Genomic DNA, 16,629 nt, shown 5'->3' on the forward strand with positions numbered 1-16,629 from the left:
CTGTTAATATATGAGTATTAAGTTACTTCCAACGGTTGACCTGATGTGGAGGTGCTGGTCTGGGGTGTACAAAGTCAGAAGTCGCACGACACCAAGGCATAGTCCAAAGGTTTTAATTGAAATCACAAGCTTTTGAAGCGCTGCACCTTCATCAGATGAGGTGACCAAGGAGCAGCGCTCAGAAACCTTGTGATTTCAAATAAACCTGTCGTCTGACTTCTGACTTTGTCCAATGGTTGACACCTGGAATGTAATGTGGAGGTGGGACAATTGAGGCTTTCAAAGTTATTTGGAGTATTTTCCCTAGTGGAACTGTAGGGATGAAAAAACAAGAGACCGGCAGTAGGTGACCTGCTCCTTCAGAGCGACCAGCTCCGCCGCGATGGGCTCAACGGCCTCGTTCAGCGTCGGAAACATTCTACAATGCTGCGATAGGGTTAGGGTACGTGTGACTACAACTTCCATGATGCTGTTCGGCAGTGCGCATGCTCAGTGAGAACCAGGGCCTAGCCGAGTTTTGAACGCCGGCCCCGGGCAGCAGGGAGCCCCGGGTCAGAACGGCCGAACTCCGGACTGCTCCACCCCGGCTCCTTTCGGGCGATCGAAGGCATTACTGGAGGGGTCGGAGATGTCGAACTCCGCGCCGCAGTTCCCCGCGCCCCGTTCCCAGCAGCGGGTGTCGGTGGGCGGCAGGAAGAAGGTGGGTGAATTTAGGGCCCAGAGCGGAGTCAGGCTGGGTCTGAGCGACAGGAGCTGGGCCGGCCCGGGGTGGGGGCTGTCAATCAAACGGGTCCGCGCTGTCACGTGACGCTCATTCCGGGGGCTCGCGCGACGACTGGAGAGGAGTTTGCAAAACAGAAAGGAAAACTTGCTCTTAGCATTGCGCCGTGTGGACAGTTCCATTCCAGGAACATCCCACACCCAGTGGGCAGGCTAGTAATAAATGCGAAATCACAATATTACATTTAAACAGGAAGTGCAAGTTGCGATCTCCAGTTATAAACTCTTCAGGTCCGCTGTGCTTAAAATCGCACTCATGCACACTGGATATAACACCAAATGTATTCTTAAAGAAACTACTGTGCCGAAGCAATGAGCATTGACATTGTTACAAATACCATGTTTTAGCAAGTTGGTTGGCACTTCCTGTTTTAGGTGGTACTTGCTGTGCATAATAGCTTCTGCTGGCAAGGCCAGCATTCATTGCACATATTTCGCTCACCATCCAGGTTTTGTGGTTTTAACGGTATTAAAGATGTCAAAAATTGTCAGAAAATCCCCACTGTCATCACTTCACTGTCATTGACAACGAGAATCCATGTGAGAAATGAAATGTGGAAGTCCATAAGTTGTTCTCTTTGATGATAAATTTGTTTGTGTTGAATGGTGGAACAAGCTGATAAAGCTGTATGATAACAAGGTGTAGAGCTGGATGAACAGAGCAGGAAAGCTGACATTTCGGGTCTAGACCCTTCTTCAGAAATGGGGAAGGGGACTCTGAAATAAATAGAGAGAGGGGGAGGCAATGATGGAAGGTGGATAGAGGAGCAGATAGGTGGAGAGAAGACAAACAGGTCAAGGAGGCGGGTTTGGAGCCAGTAAAGGTGAGTGCAGGCAGGGAGTTGGGATGGGGGTTGGTCAATTGGGAGGGGTGGGTAGGTGGGAGGGAAGGAGGACAGGTCAAGGAGGCAGGGATGAGGCTAGTAGGTAGGAAGTGGGGTTGGAGGTTGGTCAGTGAGGTGGGAGGAGTGGATAGGTGGGAGAAAAGATGGACAGGTTAAGGAGGTGGGAATGAGCTGGGCTGGTCTTTGGGATGAGATCGGGGGTGGGGAGATTTTGAAGCTTCTGAAGTCCACATTGAGACCATTGGGCTGCAGGGTTCCCAAGCGGAACATGAGATGCTGTTCCACCAGCTTTCGGGTGGCATCGTTGTGGTACTGGAGGAGGCTTAGGATGGACATGTCATCCAAGGAGTGGGAGGGGGAGTTGAAGTGGTTTGTGACTGGGAGGTGTAGTCGTTTGTCACAAACCGAGCGTAGGTGCTCCACAAAGCGGTCTCCAAGCCTCCGCCTGGTTTCCCTGATGTAGAGGAGGCCACATCGGGTTACAGTGGATACAATGTATCACATTAGCAGATGTATAGGTGAACATCTGTCTAATGTGGAAGGTTTTCTTGGCGCCTGGGATGGGGGTGAGGGGGGAGGTATAGGGGCAGGTGTAGCACTTCCTGCGATTGCAGGGAAAAGTGCCAGGGGTGGTGGGTCTAGTGGGGAGTGTGGAGTGGATGAGGGAGTCATGGAGAAAGCGGTCCCTCCGGAAGGCAGATAAGAGTGGAGAGGGAAAAATATCCTTGGTAGTGGGGTCAGATTGCAGGTGGCAGAAGTGGCAGAGGATGGTGCGTTGAATCTGGAGGTTGGTGGGGTGAGGGCAAGGGGAATTCTGTCTTTGTTTTTATTGCGAGGAAGAGGTGTGAGGGATAAGTTGCAGGAAACATGAGAGATGCGGTCGAGGGCATTTTCGACCACTGTGGAGGGGAAATTGCGGTCCTTGAAAAACGAGGACATCTGGGATGTCCAGGAGTGGAATGCCTCATCTTGGGAGCAGATGCGGCGGAGGTGAAGGAATTGGGAATAGGGGATGGCATTCTTGCTGGAAGGTGGGTGAGAGGAGGTGTATTCCGCTTGGGAACCCTGCAGCCCAATGGTCTCGATGTGGACTTCACAAATTTCAAAATCTCCCCCCACCAACCTCATCCCAAGACCAGCCAAGCTCGTCCCTGCCTCCTTGACCTGTCAGTCTTTTCTCCCACCTATCCGCTCCTCCCACCTCCGTGACCAACCCCCACCCCCACTTCCTATCTACTAGCCTCATCCCCACCTCCTCGACCTGTCCGTCTTTCCTCCCACCTACCCGCCCCTCCCACCCTCCCACCCTCCCACCCTCCCAACTGACCAACTGACCAACCGACCAACCCCCATCCCAACTCCCTACCTACACTCACCTTTACTGGCTCCATCCCTGCCTCCTTGACCTGACCATCTTCTGTCCACCTACCTGCTCCTCTATCCACCTCCCATGATCGCCTCCCCCTCTCTCTATTTATTTCAGAGTCCCCTTCCCCTCCCCGATTTCTGAAGAAGGGTCTAGGCCCGAAACGTCAGCCTTCCTGCTCCTTTGATGCTGCTTGGCCTGCTGTGTTCATCCAGCTCTACGCCTTGTTATCTCACTTTTCTTACTCTTCTTTTTAAACAACCTGCAGAAACTCTTGCAATCAGTTTTAACATTCCTAGCCAGCATCCTCTTATACTCTTAATTTCTTCATTCTGATTAAGCTGTTAGCCATTCTTTGCCAATCAACTGACCTGTCACTCTTAATTGCACTTTTTTTCCTTAGTCATCGAATTCTACAGTGCAGAAAGAGGTCGTTCAGCCTGACGAATCTGCACCAACCCTCCAAAGAGCATCCTACCTCGGCACCCCCCATCCCCCCATCCCCCCATCCCCCAATCCCCATAACCCCAAATTTACCATGACTAACCCACCTAGCCTGCACATCCCTGGACACTATATGTGGCAATTTAGATGGCCAATCCACCTAACCTGCACATTTTTGGGCTCTGGGAAGAAACACAGGGAAAATGTGGAAACTCCACACAGACACCCAAGGCTAGAATTGAACCTGCGTCCCTGCCACTGAGAGGCAGCAGTGCCAACCCCTGAACCAACATCAGGTTTGATGTTTCCCCTAATTTCTTCATTTAAGCGCTGATGATGGGTGCACTCTTTAGAATTTTTCTTTATAATAAGAAATAGTCTCTTCAAAAGTTGATTTGTGCGCAAATGGGAGCATAATGCAGAACAACATAAAATAGCCATTCGTCAGTACAGGAAACATTCATATATGTCAGACTTTTTAAATTACACCCCTATATGAGATTACATTTGTAAGTATAGGTGTTTGAAAGTTGTACATTTATAAGTCAGGGACCCCTGCATTCTGAAATAACTCCTTAAATGTATGCGAAAAACTGTGAAAGATCAAATTTTCAGATATTACATTTAGTTCCCTCATCTAAGTCACTGACATATATTGGTATCCCACTAGTCACTACCTGCCATTCAGAAAAAGACCCAATCATTCCTACTCTTCATTTCCTCTCTGCTAACCAATTTTCTATCCATCTCAATATACTACCCCTAATCTCATACGCTTTAATTTTATACATCGGTCTCCTATGTGGGACTTTGGCAAATTCCTTCTGAAAGTCCAAATAAACCACATCCATATGCTGTCCCAAAAAACTGAGTTATAGTCTGATTCTACTGCTGTTTTCTAAGTGTGCTGATCTGATAATGGACTCTCGCATCTTCTCCATTACTGACATCACGCTCACTGGTCTATACTTCCCTGTTTTCTCTCTAGCTCCCTTTTTAAATAGTGACATTTAAAGTAGCTACCCTCCAATCTGTAGGAGCTGTTCCAGACTCTAAGGAATCTTGGAAGATGACCACCAATGAATCTACTATCCCTACAGCCACTTTCTTAAGTACTATGGGATGTAGGTTATCAGGCCGTGGAGATTTATCGACCTTCAATCCCATCAATTTCTTCAACACCATTTCTCTACTAATGCAAATTTCCGTCAGTTCCTCCCTTCACCAAAACCTGTGTTCCCTGAAATTTCTGTTGCATTATTCATGTCCACTTTTATGAATTTGGTTCATTAGCCATTTCTTCGTTTCCCTGTTATAAATTCCCGTTTCTGACTGTAAGGGACGCACATTAGTTTTCACCAATCTTTTTCTGTTAAAATTTGGAAATTTCTACAGTCAGTTCTTAGGTTTTCCACAAGTTTACTCCTACTCAATATATTTTCCTCTTCTTAATCAGTCCCTTTGTCCTCCTTTGCTGACTTCTAAACTATTCCCAATCCTCAGGTCTGTTGCTCTTTTCCAGTCAATTTGTATGCCTCTTTTTTGGATCTAAGGTTGTTTCCCATTTCCCTTGAAAGCCAAGGTTTGACCACCATCCTCTTTGTATCCTTGGCCAAGGCAGGAATAAATAATTTTTGTAGTTCACACATTTGCTCTTTGAATGTTTGCAATTGCCTATCCACTGCTGTTCCTTTCAGTAACAATCCATTATAGCCAACTCGTGTCTCACACCATTGTAGTTTCTCTTATTTAGATTGAGGGCTCTAATCTCAGAATCAAAAGATTAATTTTATTTCCCAACCCACTATTAATGTAAGTAAAACATTTATGATGAGGAAATCAATGGAACTGAAGACCAATTAGCCTAACCATCTCTGATGAGGAAATTGTTGGTGTCTATAATCAAGGATAGGAAACTGAATACCTCAAATTTTCAGTTAATCAGGGAGAGCTAGCATGGTTTCATGACAGGTAGGTCATGCCTGATGAATCTCATTATGTTTTTTGAACAGGTGACTAAGGAACAACAGTTAAAACAGTGTGTTAACTGAAATAACTTAGCAACTATCCAGGCCTTTGATTATTTTATGGACCTCCATTTGTTCACCTCAGAATCAATGTGGCTGTAAAGTCAAAGGTCCTTGAACCTATTCAAGTAGCTGAGATTATTTAATCCTGAAATTGTTTTTGTAGCTTTCCTGTTGCCTTTTCAGTATATGATCCACCGCTTGAAGTGATCAAAATTAGGCACTGTCTTTCCGATTTAGCGGCCTATATATTGAGAAAATGATGTCCTTTAATTTATAGTGAATGGCTGAATAAGTACAACATAATATCCAGTTAGCTTTAGTTACAGATTCTCCATCTTGGTCATTTGAAAAATCTCAGCAGTACTCTAATTGTTGCCTCTTCCATATCCCTAATTTTAAGTATTCTGTCTTTGGCAAGGTTCTAAGCTCTGAAATTTGTTCCCTATTACTCTTTCTGGTATTTGTAACACTATGCTCCTGTGAAATGCTTTGGGATGTTTATGACATCAAGTAGGTGGGAAATTAAGTTGAGAGGAGGGACAGAGAGGCTGAAGATGTGAATGAGGGAAAATTAATTTGTATGGAACCACTTCTAGTGATATCATTGAGGAACAGCATGGACACAGTATCTCATGTTAATCACAGTCTCTGAAGAATTGAAGTCCACCTATACCCAGATTTGCAGGGTGGTGGGGGAGGGGGGGTTCAGTTAGCTCAGTTGGCTGGACAGCAAAGCAGAATGATGCCAGCAGCGATGGTTCAATTCCCATGCTGGCTGAGGTTACCATGAAGGATTTTCTTCCTCGACCTCTTATCCCACCTGAGGCATGGTAACCCTCAGGTTAAACCACCACCAGTTATGTCTCTATTGAGAGAAGAGCCCCACAGTCTGGAAAAACTAAGGTGACTTTATACCCAGGTTGAGGGAGTGGGCAAAACATGACAGTTGGATTATAGTGTTGGGAAGTGTGAACTTATTCACTTTGAAAGGAAAAATGAAAGGCGTAATACATTACAAACGCTGGAATATTCATATCCCATATGTCCACATGAACCACAGAAGATAAAACTGTAAGTACAGCAAGCAATTTTGAAGGCGACTTTTATGTTAATTTTTATTATAAAGGGATTAGAATATGAGATTGTTGAAATTGTATAAAGCTTTAAGTGAGACCATACCGTATATGGAGAATGGTGTAATTTTGGGGCTTTTTAACTTACAGAAAGATGTACTTGATTTAGAAGGAATGCCGTGAAAGTTCAGTAAATTTCTGGGCTTTGGAGATCACTACATGATGAGAAATAAAAGACCCTGGGGCCAGATTACATGAAATTTAGAAAAATTAGAATGCTCTGGAACATATCAAATTGTTAAGAGGCTTGACAGGGCAATGTTGGAAGGATATTTCATCCGGTCTGGCAATCTAGAATGATGACTCTCAGACCTAATATAAGACATTACAATATAACAATAACATAAGACTGAATTGAGATGAAGTTTCTTTATTTGAAGACTTGTAGATCTTTGGAATTCTCTACCACATAATAGATTGCTCAGATGTTGAGTATATTCAAGACTGAGATTGATAGATTTTTGGATGCTTAAGGGATTCTAGGGATATGGGAATATGGGGAAATATGGAATTGAGGTATAAGTTCAGTCATCATTGTAACGTGTGGCAGAGCAGGCTTAAAAGGCCAAATGGCCTATTCCAGCATCTTTTTCTTATGTTTTTAAAGTACTCATCTTTCACTGATCAGGACTGACATCGGTTGTGAGTAAATTGTTGGAGGTGATTATAAAAGATAGGATTTATGGACATTTAGAGAGGCAAAAATTAAGGATAGTCAGCATGCTTTTGTGCGAGGAAGATCGTGTCTCACAAACTTGATTGAGTTTTTTGAGTAAGTTACCAGAAAGATTGATAAGGGCAGAGCAGGAGATGTTGTTTACTTGGACTTTTGACAAGGTTCCGCATGGTAGACAAATTAGTAAAGTTAAGTCACATGGGATTCAGAGTGAGCTTGCCAATTGGGTACACAACTGACCTAACGGCAGGAGATAGAGTGTGGTAGTGGAAGGTTGCTTTTTGGACTAGAAGCTTGTCACCAGTGGTGTTCCACAGGTATCAATTCTGGGTCCTCTTTTGTTTGTCATTTATATAAATGATTTGGATGAGAATATAGAAGGCATAGTTAGTAAGTTTGCAGATGACACCAAAGCTGTTGGTATAATTGACAGTGAAGAAGGTTTTCTAAGATTACAAAGTGATCAAAAGGGTCAATGGGCTGAAAGATGGCAGGCGGAGTTCAATCTGGATAAATGTGAGGGATTGCATTCTGGTACAACAACAAGGGTAGGCCTTATCAAATTAATTGTAGGGCCTTAGATAGTGTTGTAGAACAGAGCGACCTAGCGGTGCAAGCTCATAATTCTTTGAAGTTTGTGTCGCGTATAAACAGGGTGGTTAAAAAGACATCTGGCATGCTTGCCTTCAGTGCTCAGTCCTTTGAGTATAGGAGTTGGGAAGTCATATTGAGGTTGTACAGGGTATTGGTGAAGCCTCTTCTGGAATACTGTGTGCAGTTCTAGTCACCCAGTTACAGGAAGGATATTATTAAGCTGGAGTGGATTTAGAAGAGATTTACTAGGATCTTGCTGAGTGTGGAAAGTTTGAGTTATAAAGAAAGGCTGGGACTTTTTTCACTGAAGCGTAGGAGGTTGAGAGGTGACCTTATAGAAGTTTATAAAATAATGAGGAGCATAGATAGAGGTAATGGGTCTTTTTCCTAGGATGGGGCATTTCAAGACAAGGGGGCATATTTTTAAGGTGAGAGGGGAGATAGTTTAAAAAAAAACATGGGGCAGATATTTTACTCGGAGAGTGGTTCATGCGGGGAAGAACTTGCTGAGGAAGTGGTGGATGTTGGTACAATTATGACATTTAAAGGACATTTGGATAAGTACATTGAAAAGGAAAGGTTTGGAGGGATATGGGCCAGGAACAGGCAGGTGGGACTAATTAGTTTGGGATTATGTTCTGGAGGGATTGTTTGGACCGAAGGGTCTGTTTCCAGGCTGTATGACTCTGAGTGGATGTCGTTTAATCAAAACACTATATTGTACGTTATAAATTAATTTCCTTAGCTTTATGGTCTACCAATTTGAGTATGAAGTAACACAAGATAAATGACAAGGGAACAAATGAAATGATTACATCTGAGTTGAATTGTAACATCCGACTTGAATTGTATGATCATTTGAAACAGGCCGAATTTTTTTATTCAAGGTTCCTCTTGGATTTTTTTGAGAACTACTGTTTGATTTTCCAAGGTACTTTCTTCATTCTCACTAACTTCTTTGTTACAGGCTGCAGTCGTGTACTATCAATATTTATTAGATTTGTATTGACACATGGGGTGCTTGGAGTCACACAGAAGCATAATTACAAGAATTAATCAATATCGTCAGATGTTATCAACCTTCCATTAAAATGAAAGTCACAGCACACGGGCAAGCATTAATTTTCAAAATGCCACGATATTTAAATAGTCACTACAAAACAATGCATGTTAACAATAAAAGTTTTTTTCAAAATACATATGCCTAAAGATGGAACATATTAACCAGCAATTACTACCTTTTTTACTGTATTTCAGATCTCTATTTCAGTTTTAAGTTCATATATTGATCTAGCATGAATTGCTGTTTGCAGAAGAGAATTTCAAACTTCCCGAAGTCTTTCCTGTGGTGAACTTTATGGGCTTGGCTGGAGGTATTTTCATGAGCAGTCAGGGAGGCATGTGAAATATGTGTTTCATATATACCCGACAGATGATTAGTCCATTGCCTTCCTGCCCACCTCCCATCCCATTCTCCATGATTCTGTAATTGGGCAGGATGCCTACTAAGTTGCATTCTGATGCTCTTAACTGCCCAATTAAGGGCCTCAATTTCCATAATATACTGGACATTGGAAGATGGATTAGAGCGGGAAACATGCTTTTTTTTTCCATTTGAATTGAAAAAGCAGGAAGGAAGGAGATTGCCTCCTTTAGCACCGCTCTATGCACATCAAGGGAGTCTTCCCTGATATGATACATCTCCTTTGTGCATTTGCTAGGGATTCCTAAATCCAACTCCCACTCCTCCCTTGCGAGGCAGCCTTGCCCCACTCCCCTCCACTTGCTGTTTACCCAGCAGCCTCGCGCCCCCTGCTGCAGAATCATGTTTGCCTCTTCAGCTGCCTGTCAACCCCCCTGTACCCTCTCATTCCCCCAGTCACCATCAGGCTTTCTCCTTTGCAATCTCCCACCGTCACCATTCTGGTGTTCAGTCCGATGCACCAGTACTTACGATCCCACTGCTCGCAGCTCTTTCAATCACAGGCTGTTTCTCTCACAAGCTTGCTACTGTTGTCCCTCTTTCGCACACCAAGTCCGGGAGTGATATGACCTGTGACTGGATGATCAGCACCTTTCAGATTCTGCTACTTCCAACTCCCCGCCACGTGAACTTTCTCAAACTGGTTAACTCTTGTTGAATTTTCACAGGCATTTTGCGGACTTTCATCGTGAATTCACCTGTTACAGCCTGTGTATTTCAAACCCTGATTTGAAATCTCAAGTTTTATATGTATTAAAGGATGTATATTATGCATTTCAACAATTGACTGCAACTTGCTTTTCGTGTCATTATTGGAGATGGCTTAACAAGTTGCTGATCCTAACAGAGAAGTTATATCCTATAAATATCACATTAATTAAATCCATGGATATGTCTTGTTTCTACATATTAAACACTCTTTATAAGTATCTAAACTTTCATGTGAAGCTAAGTGCCATTTCTACAATGTCTTTATTAATCGGTGACCTTCATCTCCAAAAGGTGCAGCTGAAATCAGGTCGAAGTCTGATGGACTGGATCCGTCTAACAAAGAGTGGACAGGATATGACCGGATTGTGTGGGAGGCTTATTGTGGTAACGGAGGAAGAACTTGCTAAACACAATAAGAAGACTGACTGCTGGATGTGTATCAGAGGTAGGGCAGGACGGTTGCAGCCAAAAAATAAGAGACATAAGTTAAGTCATTAATCTTGGAATTGAAGACGATGAACATGTCTGTTTAATGGACTTATTTTCACTTCAAAGAGAGAAAAACGGTGAACAGTGAAAAGGTTTTTGATGATAAATTTACAATTTTAATTCTAGACCGATCCAACTAGATAACAATCCAACATGTTGGAAATGGGTCTTTTGGCAGAACCATGACTGTTTGGGTAAATAGTAGATCTATGAGCTGGTAAGCATTTACTATTCTAATTGGTAGGGTTTATATTACTAACAGTGACTATGTGTCTGTTGTATTATGTAAAAAAAAAAACCTGATAGTTTCACTAATGCCTTCTTGGGAAGAAGATGTTGCTGCTCTCACTTTTTCTGCCCCATACATAACTCCAGCCCCAATAACCTGGATAACTGAACTGAGCTCTGAGGTGACATCAATGTGAATAGGTCTTTTATGTTAATCCTAATACTCCAATGCCATTGTAAATTTCTTAACTAATCCGAACACGGCTAAGTGCCAATAAATTTTATTTTGTATTGTGAATTCTGAAGGTTTGGCCACATTTGAGCTTACAGGTGATGGTATAAAAGAGACAATAGCAACAAAATTAGCTGAGTGATAACAAACAGAGTAATGGTCAATGGATAACTTTTGGTCTGCAGCCAGGTTTGTAGCAGAGACAAGTCAAAAGTGCAATTAATAAAATATGCAGTGTCCTTGGCTTTATTAATAGGGGCATAGAGTACAAGAGCAAGGAGATGATGTGAACTTGCGTAAGACACTTGTTAAACTTCAGCTGGAGTATTGTATACTGTTGTGGGTGCCACATTATAGCAAAGATGTGAATACATTGGAGACATGCAAAAGTAATCTACAAGACTGGTTCCCAGAATGAGAAACTTTAGTTATGAGGAAAGATTGAATAAATTGGGACTCATCTCCTTGGAGAGAAGAAGGCTGAGAGGAGATTCAGTAGATACCAAAACCATGAGTTGTCTGGATGGAGCAGATAGGGTGAAGCTGTTCGCACTTGTAAAAGGAACAAGAGCAAGAGGGCATACATTTAAATTGATATCCAAATGAAGCAAGAGTGATGTGAGAAAAAATCTTTTTGCTCAGCAAGTAGATAGGGTATGGAATACACTGCTTAGAAGTGTGATGGAGGCAGGGTTCCATTAAGACATTCAACATTGGGATGATTATTTGGATAGAATTAGTGTGCAAAGTTATGGAGAAAAATGGTAGATTGGCATTAAGTAATGATGCTAGTTTGAAGAATCGGTGTAAGAAAACGGGTTGAATGGTCTCCTGCACTGTAACAATTCTGAGATACAAAAAGAAGCATAATTATCCACTTTGCCATTCTTGCCCTTATAGGATGTAATTTTGGCTAAATATCAGTCTGATGACAACATTTAGCTATTTGGCAATAAAATCAGAACAGTGAGATTGTGTTTCTTTTAATCTGACTCCTAGAATTTGAACAACTTTTAAATTTACAATGTTTTTGTTTTTAAGTTTGACCAGGTGTCTTACAAAAGGTTAAGTCATAAGAGCCGACGGTGATGGAGGTTGTATGTTGGCATGGATTGAGAATTGGTTCATGAGCAGGAAACAGTGAATGGTGAAAGAGGGTTCTTTTTCAGTTAGCAAAAAAGACTTGAAGGAAGTGAATGTACTGTAGCTGAACCTGCAGATGACTCAAAATTAGACCGGTTGCAAGGGGGATACAAACAGTTTACAGCGTGATATTGATAGGTTGGGTAAGTGGGTAAAATGTTGGCAAATAGAGTATAATGTGGGAAAATATGAAATTGTTCATTTTGGAAGGGAGAGCAATTGAACAGAATATTATTTAAATGGAGAGAAGCTGCAGAAAGCTGCGAAACAAAGGTCTGGAGGTACTTGTGCATGAAACACAGAAAGTTACCATACAGATAGAGTGGGTAATCAGGAAAGCTAATGGAATGTTGGCCCTTATTTCAAGGGGCCTGGAGTATAAGAATAGGGAAGTCTTACTGCAACTGTACAGGGTGCCAGTGAGATAATATCTGGAGTACTGTGAGCAGTTTTAGTTCCCTTTTATTTAGGGAAAGATATTGTGTAATTTGAATCAGTTCAGAGAAGGTTCACTAGGGTGATCCCTGGTATAGAGGAGCTGTCTTATGACCAAAGATTATTAAGGTTCAGACTCTACTCACTGGAGTTGAGAAGAATGAGAGGTGATCTCATTGAAGCATATAGGATTCTTAAGGAGCTTGACAGGGTAAATGCTGAGAGGATGTTTCCCCTCATGGGAAAGCCTCAGGTCAGAGGACACAGTTTTGCAATAAATGGGCACCAATTTTAGACTGAGGTGAGGAGGAATTTCTTTTCTCAAAAGGTTGAAAATCTTTGGAACTCCATTCCACAGAAAGCTTTGGGAGGAGAGTCCTTTTGTGTGTTTAAGGCTGAGATTGATACATTCATGATCAGCAGGGAAATCAAGGGTTACAAGTGGACTTGAGGAATGTTGAATCAGCTATGATCCCATTTAATTGCGGAGCAGGCTCGAGGTGCTGTCCTGTTCCTACTGACAAATCTAAGTACAAATTTGTTCCTAGTTTGCTCTTGCATTTTCATTTAAGTCCTTATTCTGTATGTGCATTATTAACTTACTGCCACAGTGTACTTTTAATGCGATTTGAAGCATATCTATCTTTACCAAATCCAGTTCCCAGCATTTCTGTTTGTTTCAATTCCATTCCTAATTTGGAATTTCATTTTCACTTGCAGTGTTTATAATTTTCATTTTTGCTTGCAGTTTTTTTTTCACTCAATCCCATTTTTTTTATTCCTATTCTTTACTTTTTGATGTATTCCTGGCATTTTTAAAACATTTTATTTTCTGTTGACATGTGGGAGTCACCAGCAGGTTTGACACTTGTTTCTCATCCTAGGTGCTAAGAAGGTGGTGGTGGGTTGACTACTCAAACATTGTACTATCCCTCATAGTCTTTGATCAAGCTGAGGGACTTCCTCTGACTCTTCAGAAGAAGTAAGACATCGTCCAGATCAATGTGGGACTAGAGTCAGTGATAGGCAAGACTAGGTAAGGACTGCAGTGTTCTTGCCCTAAAAGAATTAATGAATCAATTATAAGATAACAAGGTGTAGAGCTGGATGAACACAGCAGGCCAAGCAGCATCAGAGGAGCAGGAAAGCTGACGTGGCGGGTCTGGACCCTTCTTCAGTTCCCACTACAGGTGAATCAATTGGATGTTTTTGGATAATTCAACAAATTAATTGGATGAAATCTTCAGTTCCTAGAGGGGATAAGCTTGGAACCCATCAGCTCCTTAATAGTGCTGCTGAGCGTGGGCTATTAACCTCTGATGGGCAGGTACCTCTTGCTGTGTGGAACTTCGATCCCCTGGGTCTTGATTCCAGGGGATGTCCACCAGTAGCCTCACTCATAATTGGCAGATTGGATTCAGTGAGACTTTCCTGGAAGAGGAAAGGATCTCTTGCCAGGTCAGCACCTGGCAGATTAGATCCCAATGCCTCAACAAGATTTCACTCATGGTTACTCCTACTAACGCAGTACTCACCTTTTAAAATGTTATTCTGGTTATTGTTTATGTTTCTAAATTTTTAAAATTCCATTCAAAATCTTAAAACTGTGATGTTGGGTTTTGAGTTTATGCTCTGTGGACCATAAGCATTACCACTAACAGTGTTATAACCACGTAAGCATCACGCAACATTAGTCTTCCCATATTTCCAACCTTGTTTTGCTTTCACTTTTTCCAAGTATTCCCATTTAATACTCACATAATTATAAAAAGCACAAGTTTCCTCTTTCCTTGCGTGGACCTCATTGCATTAACTTCCATTCATTAGTATTTCATTCTGAATATTTTGAAAATGGCCAGTCACTTATGTCAGCTGAAAACCAGTAATCATTAACATATGTATTTAATGCCAGTTTCTATGCTGCCAATTATAGCATCTAAAGTGTACTGTTTCTTTTGGGTAGATTCCAGGGAACTTGTATCATAGTCCATCAGCTTAATTGAAAGTTTAAATCGCTTATTAAGTAATAGCTCTTTCCTTTGCACTATCTGAAACACGAACCTGTGTTCCTGCTCAGGTACTGGCTGACCTGCTGTTTTTTTCAAACTTAATTTTTATTAATATTTTGGCTTATCATTCCCATGTGTTGCATCATGAATTTTAACTGTCCCCTCTCGAGCAGGCTTTATGACTATAATTTTTTTAACTGCAGCACATGTTATACTGGCCAATGTTTTTGTTTCTAAAGTTTTAAAACACTATTCAAAATCTTAAAATGTTATGTTGGGTTTTGAGTTTGTGCTTTCTGGACTATTAGCATAACCATTAACAGCATCAAAACTATGTAAACATCACATAACATAAATACTCCCCAGTTTCCAACCTTGATTTTGTCTTTTCTTCCTTTTTCCAAGTATTCATGTAATTATAACAGCCCAAACTTCCTGTTTCCTGTGTGGACCTAATGGCATTAATTTACATTCATTAGTATTTAATTCCCTGAAATACTTTAACTTTCCTTCTGAAACTTTGCACCACTGGTATCACTAATTTTTTATTACACTCTTGCATTATTTTAAATTGTTACTGCCCTAGGTTTTATGAATAATTCCTGCATTTATTGCAATTACATATTTTCCTTTCTTCTATTTAATTGTCTTATCCTCATCGAACAATATATTGTTTGACTTGATGTAGGGACATAAACAATTACATTTCTACTTCCCCTTTACTGAAATTGATGGAAAAAAAATTGATTTGACCGTGCAAATTTGAAACATTTTGAAATAGATTTGAGATACTTCTGAAATGGAGGTTTTGTGGTACAGAAAGTGGCCCCTTGCCTCTGATCTAGAAAATTCCAGGTTTGATGGCCAAGGAAGCTGTGTTCACAACATGGCAATATCTACCTGCAAATTCTTCTAACATGACCAATGGCAGACGATAAGACCAGGAGAGATTCCTGGTCAGACTTGTGATGACTGTTACTATCCATTTCTCCAGACTACAACCTGTGTGTAAAAGTTCCTGTTACCACTGTAGCTCAAACAACACACTATCAGTTCTGAGATGTAAATGTTCATGACCAAATTTTTCAATGTGCTGATAATTGGAGACCAGATGTATAACTAAAGATGCACAGTGGGAATCTGTAGATATCTTACCACACAGACCTATTTGGGAATTACCTGGGAAGTTTAACCTTCCATTGGGCAATTCCTCTGCTCTTTGTGAATGTTTTCAGCTCATGAACTAGACTTTGGATAGTTCTACTTGTTTTGGTAGCTACCCAAGAAACATCAGAATATCAAACCCAGCCTGACATATAGGTAACTACATAAGCCAAACCCTCCCCCACTCCCAATTCAAATCTAATACTCCTAATCTGACCAGACCTTCCTCCAATTCCAAGGTGACTATTTCCCTCCCTGCCCAGCTGACAACTGTCCTCCCAACCCAGTTACACCTTATCCCCCCTCTGACCACCCTCCCAGCCATTCACAACTAACCCCATTCCTGCAATGCACCCCTCCCAACCCAATGACTACCACCTCTGACTTGACTCAACTACCTGCTCACCCACCCTCCCCACTCGCCCACCTCACTACCTATCCATTTACCCATTTATGTGCCCTACTTATTGTATGCATCCTATCCACCTTAAACACCTTCCACTCATCCACCTACCCAACTATCCATTCACTTAATTGCCCACTTTTCACACATCCACTTGCTCACCTATTCACTAACATCCATTGGATTGAAAGACCTTAGCATCAGGTCACAGGAACATTTATGCCCAGGAGCAAGCTGACTTTCATTGCTGCTGTGAAGTTCTCGACCCAGGTGTAGGTTTCCCTACAGGCTTCTGCACTGTGGCACTTTATCTATATGTCCCTGTATTCTGTATTGTGAACACAAGAGGGCATTTGCGACCATGGAATACACTGGTTTTCTTTAGCAGTGAATATGCAATTGTGTTCTTAATGGCCTATTGAAAACAATTCAAATTTTCACTGATCTTGACTAGGCCACTTTGT

The 16,629-nt window shown here is 41.8% G+C and overlaps 1 protein-coding gene across 6 annotated transcripts in view; it reads left to right on the forward strand.

Moving 5' to 3' along the window:
- Positions 1–339: 339 nt before the first annotated feature.
- Positions 340–16,629, forward strand: part of LOC109921721 (cytochrome b5 reductase 4) — a 92,031-nt gene continuing 75,741 nt past the window's right edge. For 2 of the 6 annotated variants that reach the window (XM_020521765.2, XM_020521781.2), the window contains exons 1-2: positions 496–700; positions 10,354–10,507. In XM_020521765.2, coding sequence (XP_020377354.2) covers positions 629–700; positions 10,354–10,507 — 226 coding nt within the window. In that variant the 5' untranslated portion in view covers positions 496–628. Of the gene's footprint in view, positions 443–495; positions 701–6,208; positions 6,537–8,778; positions 8,800–10,353; positions 10,508–10,536; positions 10,769–13,473; positions 13,572–16,629 lie in introns of those variants that run through there. The other 4 variants (XM_048596968.1, XM_048596969.1, XM_048596970.1 and 1 more) reach the window with 4 other exon arrangements.

Source organism: Rhincodon typus, chromosome 5 (genome assembly GCF_021869965.1).
Source record: "Rhincodon typus isolate 14 chromosome 5, sRhiTyp1.1, whole genome shotgun sequence".
NCBI lineage: Eukaryota > Metazoa > Chordata > Chondrichthyes > Orectolobiformes > Rhincodontidae > Rhincodon > Rhincodon typus.